Source organism: Triticum aestivum, chromosome 5B (assembly GCF_018294505.1).
Source record: "Triticum aestivum cultivar Chinese Spring chromosome 5B, IWGSC CS RefSeq v2.1, whole genome shotgun sequence".
Lineage (NCBI taxonomy): Eukaryota > Viridiplantae > Streptophyta > Magnoliopsida > Poales > Poaceae > Triticum > Triticum aestivum.
In genome coordinates, this window is record NC_057807.1 from 292,337,635 (window position 1) to 292,346,582 (window position 8,948).

The following is an 8,948-nucleotide window of genomic DNA, read 5'->3' on the forward strand; positions in this document are numbered from 1 at the left end:
GAAGGTGGTGGCGTCGGGTAGGTTTACAGGAGGACCTCACGAGCGAGGGAAGGAAACGCACTGCCCACGCTCCCTGGGAGAAGGAAGTTCCACATTCGACAGAATTGCCCGGAAAAACGTCCCACAAACTGACCAGGGTGCTGATCTCGACCACAGACCTTAAACTCACATACCACCGTCTCGTCTAGTTCAGTACACAGGATATATAAAGCGTCTCTTTTTGCTAACTCGAATGCCTATCAAATCTATAATACTCGTCGCCCACACAACAGGTCTACAGAACAAAACACATAGCCTATGCGGAACAAACCACACAATCTCCATCTGTAGCTCGACAAAAATCCATGGTCCGGTCTTTGGCATAAAACAGGAACGAGAAGCTCAGCACATTTCACCGGACTTTCACCAACTCCACTTCATAGATGATTGTTGAATCTTTGGGCAATTCTACAGCCGATTTACCACCATTGTCGCTGAAGAATAAATGTGGTCCAAAAGCCGAGCAAGGTGTCATTTATAGAGTATATATACATATAATAGGAAGATGGAAAGTAAACAAATCCACAATGCCTTACCACATGGATGGGGGAATGGTTAGCCTCCTCTTCTCTCCAACGCGCATACCTGCGGTGAATAGCATAAATTGTAAACCATGGTCGAAGAAATGACTCAAAGCATATACAAAACAGCGAGCTCCAAGGTAGTTTTACCAGTAATACCAAGGTTCCATCCACGCATCACTTTCTCAGAACCTGCAGTAAGCACAGCATGCATTCTGAATGACAAACCCAAGCATGGTATGGTAAGATAAGCCGAAGGCGTTTGTCAAAATTTACCAAGCTTAAACTTGTAGGGCTTTTCCTCGCCATTAGAATGAACAGTTTTTCCATCCTGCAGCTTGCCAACATAATTGATATAAACCTGCACAAGTAAAGTGGACATGTTTACATCTCTTCTTTCGGGCCAGTGTGTTTCAGGCATGTAAATTTTTAAGTACTGAATGCATACTAAGTCAGCATTCATCGTTGTTTCTTCTTTTCAGTTCTTATCTCTAATCATGGCCAGAGCCCTAGCCAAGCACACCGATATGAAATGTGCGATTGCTTTCATGAACTACAAGCATACTATATGGAGAGCTCAGAAAACAAAGCTAGCGGATACCTTGTTGCCCTCTGAAGCCACTTTGGCATCTTGGTTTCCTGCTGACAGATCTTCTATGACCAGCCCATCTTCCAATGTTCTTATGTTGTTCGAATGCTTTCCATCTTCTGCCTCTAGAGTTTTCTTCTTTTTCTTGGATTTCTTTTTTATCTCAGCTTCCTGTTTTGGAACCGATAATCCATTGACCTCTGTTACATCCCTGCTCAGGTCACACAACAAGGTACAGATTAGTGTTCACCAAACACAATCGAAACATATATGCAACTAAACAGGAAGCAGAGATATACATTGGAGATGCAGGATCCTCATTGATGGCATCACTTTTTCTTTTCTTATCACTGTTACTCCGTTTTTTGGCTTCGTCATTTGACGTAACATTTCCAGGTTTGATTTCCTCTGAAACTTTACCATTAGTTTTCTTAGCCAAGGAAACAGGCGTAGGCAAGTTTTCTTCTTCACTCTGGGCCAAAAAGTCCTCATCTTCACTGGCACTATCAAATATTGAGCCACGTTTGCACCTGGCAGCAGGCTTTGATGGAGAATCAGCAATCTTGTCAGCGGAGCTGTCAACTTGTTGCTTCTTCTTTAAGCGCCGCTGTCTTTTAACCTTACGAGCATGCTTTTCAGAATCTATGTAACAAATATTAGAATGTGTTAGCAATCACTGGGATGGAAATTTAAGGAGATCCGAATTAGACAGCAGTAGCAGCATCCAATGGCAATGTGTGAACATAAATACAGGCGATGTGTACAGAATAAAAATAGCAATAATCTAGCTGTAGGGAGACTTGTTACAAAATAGTTAAATAGGCATGCTAATTGAATCTATACCTCTATAAAAAGAGCGAGTTGCGTGTATCCAACAAATCTCACTGGTTCAATTTAGCGTTAAACACGTTTAGCACCCTCCACTAATTAATGGCATGCCTGATATCAACGTCAACGTTAACCAAGTAAATTATATCCTACCTAATTTTAACATGCAATTTATATCTTGACTAATATTAATATACAACACAGTTAATACATTGCCTAATATTAACGTGCATTGCACGTACAGAATTACTTCGCATCTAGCCAACAATCTACATCACTCCGGTGTTTAGCGTTAAACACGTCTAGCACCCTCCACTAATTAAATGGCATGCCTAATATCAACATCAACATTAACCAAGTAATTATATCCTACCTAATATTAACATGCAATTTATATCTTGACTAATACTAATATACAACACAATTAATATACTGCCTAATATTAACGTGCAATGCACATACAAAATTACTAATTCCTGCAAAAGAAAGAGAGAAGGGATCAAACAATCATGCGGACCTTATGTCATCTCCACTATAGTGTAATGGTGGCAATGTGTCGTGCAAAACAAATAAATAATTGGGAACCAAATCAAAAGTAGAAAATAAATTACTCATAAGTCCCATTCGTTCTAGTTCTTAGTCATGAACAACAAATGTGGTATGATCAAAGTCCAGACTTCAGAAACATCATTAAGTATCATTTAAAGGGTATCCTACTATCCTAGAAGAACAAGGAAAACAAGCATATGTGTATGAAAGATATGCCAAGTAATTCATTGCCCGATAATTCAATTACATACCTTGCTTGCAGTGATCGGGGGTTGAGCATACATCACCATCATCCATAGAATCAGAAACATCATTGTCCTCGGGTACTTCATTGTCACCATCATCAATGAAGTCAGATTCGTAACTGTCCTCACTCCCTTCATAGTCTTGGTCTGTATCAGACTCTCCAACATCCTCTCCATAAGATTCTCTAGTTACAAGGTCAGGAGAAAACTCAAGTCTGAAACACTACAGAAAAGTGAAACAAGTGGCACGATGAAACTTTCAAAAAGGATACGAGTCTTCCTCCCCTGCATTGCCCCTTCTGCCTGGCCGGAGGTAATATCCTGAGAGATGCACAGAACTCTGGCCAAGTACTGAAAACAGAACCTCATCGACCTCCTCCAACTCAATCTCGAGATGGCACATCTCAGCCAATTTAGGATTCAAACTACAAAGTATGATGGGTTTCTTGTTGCCCACAATGCATTGCACCACTGTCCTTGTAGCAGCATCGCAGCTTCCCAATGTGGCCTGAAAACCATCATAAAAATTAATATCATGCCCGCAAATACCTGTTGGAAGGACAGCGGAGCAAACAATACAGTAGGTCTAAGCAATGCTCAAATTAAGATAGGCTCAATCGACTTTATGCTCCCCCCCCCCCCTTCTTCACCCACTAAGACCGGATACACACATGGCATGGCAGCGTACCATAGTGGTATCCAGACAAATTTCCAAACTTGCACAAATGCATTCTAATGGAGTATCAGATCATATGCGAAGATAGCTTTAGGAACCAACATTCATATTTCAGAAAGGAACGTCATGCATCCAAAATTGGATTAGAATGAAAAAAAAATTACGAGGTACTCCGTACTCATCTAATTCGAACCACAACCTTATTTCAATAACCCTGTGATCTTGATACTGTCAAACAAAACATGACCCTGATACTGTCGAACAAAACATGACCTTCATAAAGTAAATAGAGAGGTGTGCGGGCAACCTGGCAAATGCGGAGACGGCCATGGGAAAGGTTGTAGCTGTGGGTGTACGGCTTCCCGGGCTTCACCTCCACGCCTGCAAAAATCATATCATAGCAGATGTCTCGTGATTATTAACAAGAACAATGCGCAAACAGCCCCAGAAAAGGTATTGGTATGGGGAAGGCGTGGCTTACCCCAGAACGCCATGGGGAGGGATTGATAGATTCAGGAGGGAGGCGACCCGGCAACACGACGACGGAGAGCACGGCCGCCGTCTGCGGAGCGGCGCAGGGACGGGGCGCGGTCGGGGATGGTGGCGAGCGGCGGCGGTGCCTCCTCTGGGGGCTTAAAAAGGGGAGGAGGGAGGGACACGCTTTGGGTTACCGCCCGGCGGTCCAGTGATTCCGGGGCTATGGTTCGGGGCGTTTTCAGCTCCTGTGGGCCGGCCCACTTCACCCGCACACCAACGCTACACAAAATGATTCGGTAATAGATTGTCTCAAAAAAAAAATGATTCGGAAATAGAAAAACTGCATTTTTTTAGTCCATAAAAATTTTGTATTTTCCAAAAAAGAATGTGCCCTCTATGTTAGGATTTTAGTACTCCGTCGGCACCTTGATCTCCAGCACGAGTTCCATGTTATATCTATCATCCTTCCTCTAGGCGGTGGTGTGGGCAGTGTGGTCTTGTAGAACCTCAAGCGAAAATCCTGGTTCGGAGGCGGCAGAAGGATGGCAATTTGGAGGAGATATTGAAGCACTTGGACCTTAGGGATGATGGACTCGATGATGTCATGGTGGGGAAGGAAGAGGTGAAGTGATACAAATCTAAAGCCTAATGGCGATAAAGCCCTTCCCCACCTGATTTGGGTTAGATTTGGGGTTCAATAGGGCTTGTTTTGGATGTCAATTTAGGTTTAGATTTGGGGAAGGTCATTTCTATTTTGTGGTACTGTGTTAAATTAATGATCTTCATTATTGTACAGTCTATGTATTAGAGTGGTCGTTCGTGCAAGGGTTTGTTGCACACATTATAGTTATGATCCTTGTACCAACTCTCCCCTTCTACATGACAACATACGGTGAAGATCATCACCATCGACATGCACGTTGCTATGATCCTACACATCACCGTTCACATGCACAATTTTATATATGATCCTACACAACTCAGCGCACATCACCATTGACACGCACGTCGGTCCATGTGTAATATGCTAGAAATGTGTTATTGCGTCGAGCCTATGTTCTTCATTGCAATGTTGTGCGGGCAAGTTGGTCATCGACAATGTTGGCCACTTGAACGATGCAATAGAAGACAATGACTCCAAAAGTTAGGGGTGGGAGGCTGACGAAGGTTGGCCACTTCGACGAGGTATCTCGAGCCCACATCTGCAAGGTGCTCTTGGCACCTGTGTTGGATTTACTTCTCATCCCTGATGCCTTTTCTTAGCACCTAGGCACCATCCTACGGTATATCGTTCTAGAGACAAACATCAAATGCAATTCTTAGCACCTAGGCACCATCCTACGGTATATCATTCTAGAGACAAACACCGAATGCAACTAGTGTCAACGGGAGGGTTACCATGGATCAAGGATGGCCATGCTTCGCCATTGCTCACCAGTTGCAGATCGGCTACTTCTTGACCTTCAAGGTCCTGAGCCAGGATGCTTTTAGGGCCATCGTCTTCGATTGTTCCTTCAAAGAGGTGATCATCACCTCGCAAAAAAGAAGAAGAGGTGATCATCAAGTATGGCGAGCACGAACGAGTCCTTCCCATGGTCTATGGGCAAAGGTTGTATAATCTTGGTTCATTAGTGTGAGAGGTGAACTAGTATGAATGTGGTTTTCACGTTGTTGTTGCCACTTTAGTAATGTGTATGCTTGCTTAGAAATGTGGTTTAATCTTTGTTTCGTATTGTTGCTTTTATGCATATGACTCTGTGTTGGTAACCTCGCCACTCGAAGAAGGGGTTACCACACCCCACGTCTTGCATATGTTGGTATCCTCACCACTCGAAAAAGGGGTTACCACACTACACGTCTTGCATGTAACCAAACAACAACATGTTGCATCTGGGGAACGCGGACTTGCAACCAACGTCGTGGGGAACACAGACTTGCAACCAACGTCGTGCTTGTGCTTCTGCTCTCCTGCAACTTAGGGACTTTTTGGGAAACCAAATAACACGCATAGCATGGCCCGAAGGTTGTATCACCCCAACCAGGCTTCACTTGGCCATTCGTGCAAGGGGGTCAAAATCCATGAGGGGAACCAAACACGCTCTTAATTATCATGTCATAATGCCGATCCAACACCGAATCATGACGGCATCCTCGATGTCGCTCCTCTGTTAGGAGCATTGTGTTTGGAGACATGGCCTGGTTCCTTCTAGCTCTCCTCCGGTGTTCGCCGTGGTCCTATTTTGAGCTCCGGCGGTGCTATGTACACCCATCGACGGTGCCTCCAAGAAGGTGTCTTCCTCGGTTCTGATCAAGTTCTGCCATTCACCCGCCACCTCCTCTTAGGCATCAAGGGTGATTGGTGCATCGACGAGCGACGTCCAGAGGGAGTTGGTGGTCTTCGGAGGTGCCTGGCTTTGGTTGAGACGCGGTGTTGTTCTCTATTAGGACAGGCCCTGTTGCTTGTAGTTTTGTGTGGTAGAAGGGTGTGTTTGGTCTTACCCGGATATAGTGTTCATGCTATGCTCGTTGTTTGCAGCGAGTTTTAGTTCTCTTGTACTTGTATTTCTGCCTTCTATAAAGCTATGGTACGCCTAAGCGTTGTAACGCCCGGATAATTATGCAACAGTAATCACGCTAATGGTGCCATGTCATCGATTTTTACTGTTGTTAAGTTCACGTTGTTTCAAAGTCGGTTCCATTTTCATATTTAAAATGAGTAAAAGAAAAGGCAAAAAAACAGAAAAGAAGCCCCCGGCTCCCCATGGGCCTCGGCCCATCCCATCCCAACCGGCCCAGCCCCAGGCTATAACCCTCCAAGGGCAACGAAACCCTAGTCGATACCCCACTCCCCCACTCGCCCACGATCCCCTCCCTCGGTCTCTCCTCCCCCTGATCTGGATCGAGGCAGCACCCCCCCCCCCGCATCGCCCCGTCGCCACATCGCCGCCGCCCGAAGACCCCCCTGATGTCCATCGCCTCCCCTCCTCTGCCTCCCGATTGGATCGGGGGGATCGAGCCGCGCCCCGACGTCGCCGCCACCCGACGCCTCGACACCGTCGCCCATCACCGCCTCCTCCTCTGCCTCACCGTCCGACGTCGTGCTGCTGCGACCATCGTTGCCGTCCTCGCCTCGTCCTCGCCCCAAAGTCGCCGAAGCTTCTCCGAGCCTCGCCGGCGTACCCCTGCAATGGGGATGAGCAGCCCCCCTCTCTCTCGCTCCCTCGCCCGGTCCACGGTCGCCACGCCATCCCTGCCCAGCGCCCGCGCTCATGGCGAGCGCGCACGCGCCTCGAACCGTCCCACTCGCTCCGTCGCTGTGTTGCGGCTCCCCGCTCGACCCCGCGCCTCTGGCTCCCGCCGCTGCCTAGCGCGCGCCACGCCTGTTGCTGCGGGCGCTATCACCACCGCCGCTTCCGCCGTGCCCCGCCTCCGCCTGTGTTGGCCGGTTGCGTGGCCTCCCCACATGCGCCGCTCGCTGCCCCCCCTCCCCTGGTCGCGCATTTTGGTGCCCCGTGCTCGCGCCAGCACCATCGGGGCTCCGCCCCGATTAGCCCCGCTCCCGCAGCCCCGTTAACCCGCCCCGGCTAGCCCCCTTGTGCCACTGACCACAGGGGCCCACCCCCTGATTAGAACGATATTAATAATAAATAAATTTAATCAATTAATTAATTAGAAAATCAGTAAATTAACTTAATTAACTCTGTTTAAATTAGCCTAACTACCTAATTTAGTTAATTAAAACTATTAGTTTAGTTAGGTCTATGACAGAACAACCCCGCATGTCAGTTTGACCCAGTCAACACCCTGTTGACTACTGACATCATGATGACGTCATGCTGATGCAATAACCCCATTTTAGAATTATTAATAATTTCAGAATATTGTTCAAATCTTTGAAAAATCATTTAAATTAATCCGTAACTCGGATGAAAAAGTTTTCTACATGAAAATTGCTCAGAACGACGAGACGAATCCGAATATGCAGTCCGTACGTCTGCCACATGTCCCTAGCATATCAAACATGCAAACTTTCCCCTCCGGTTCATCTGTCTGACAGACATCCGTGTTGGGGAACGTAGTAATTTCAAAAAAAATCTTACACACACGCAAGATCATGGTGATGCATAGCAATGAGAGGGGAGAGTGTTGTCCACGTACCCTCGTAGACCGAAAGCGGAAGAGTTAGAACAACGCGGTTGATGTAGTCGTACGTCTTCACGGCCCGACCGATCAAGCACCGAAACTACGGCACCTCCGAGTTCTAGCACACGTTCAGCTCGATGACGATCCCCGTACTCCGATCCAGCAGAATGTCAGGGAAGAGTTCCGTCAGCATGACAGTGTGGTGACGATCTTGATGTTCTACCGTTGCAGAGCTTCGCCTAAGCACCGCTACAATATTATCGAGGAGAACTACGATGGAGGGGGGCACCGCACACGGCTAAGAGATCAAGAGATCAATTGTTGTGTCTATGGGGTGCCCCCCTCCCCCGTATATAAAGGAGTGGAGGAGGGGGCCGGCCAAGGGGGGTGGCACGCCCTAGGGGGGGAGTCCAACCCCCACTGGGAGTAGGACTCCCGCTTTTCCTATTAGGAGAGGGAGAGGGAAGGAAGAGGAGGGGGGGAGAAGGAAAGGGGGGCCGGCCCCCTCCCAATTCGGATTGGGCTTGGGGGGGCGCCCCCTCCTTTGCTCCTTTCCCCTCCTTTCCACTAAGGCCCAATAAGGCCCATATACCTCCGGGGGGGTTCCGATAACCTCCCGGAGCTTCGGTATTGTCTCAATCTCACCCGGAACCTTTCCGGTGTCCAAATATAGTCGTCCAATATATCAATCTTTATGTCTCGACCATTTCGAGACTCCTCGTCATGTCCGTGATCACATCCGGGACTCCGAACAAACTTCGGTACATCAAAACTCATAAACTCATAATAAAATTGTCAACGAAACCTTAAGCGTGCGGACCCTACGGGTTCAAGAACTATGTAGACATGACCGAGACACGATTCCGGTCAATAACCAATAG

General features: G+C 47.1%; 1 protein-coding gene across 1 annotated transcript; it reads right to left on the minus strand.

The window, feature by feature from the left end:
* Nucleotides 1–141: 141 nt before the first annotated feature.
* On the minus strand, nt 142–4,132 carry LOC123111461 (peptidyl-prolyl cis-trans isomerase FKBP43). Its single transcript, XM_044532265.1, has 10 exons — nt 3,929–4,132; nt 3,755–3,828; nt 3,044–3,279; nt 2,778–2,956; nt 1,449–1,791; nt 1,162–1,360; nt 837–921; nt 711–752; nt 576–624; nt 142–473 (listed from the first exon to the last, which is right to left on the minus strand). The coding sequence occupies exons 1-10, from the start codon at nt 3,939–3,941 to the stop codon at nt 392–394; spliced, it is 1,302 nt and encodes a 433-aa protein (XP_044388200.1). The 5' UTR covers nt 3,942–4,132; the 3' UTR covers nt 142–391.
* Nucleotides 4,133–8,948: the final 4,816 nt, after the last annotated feature.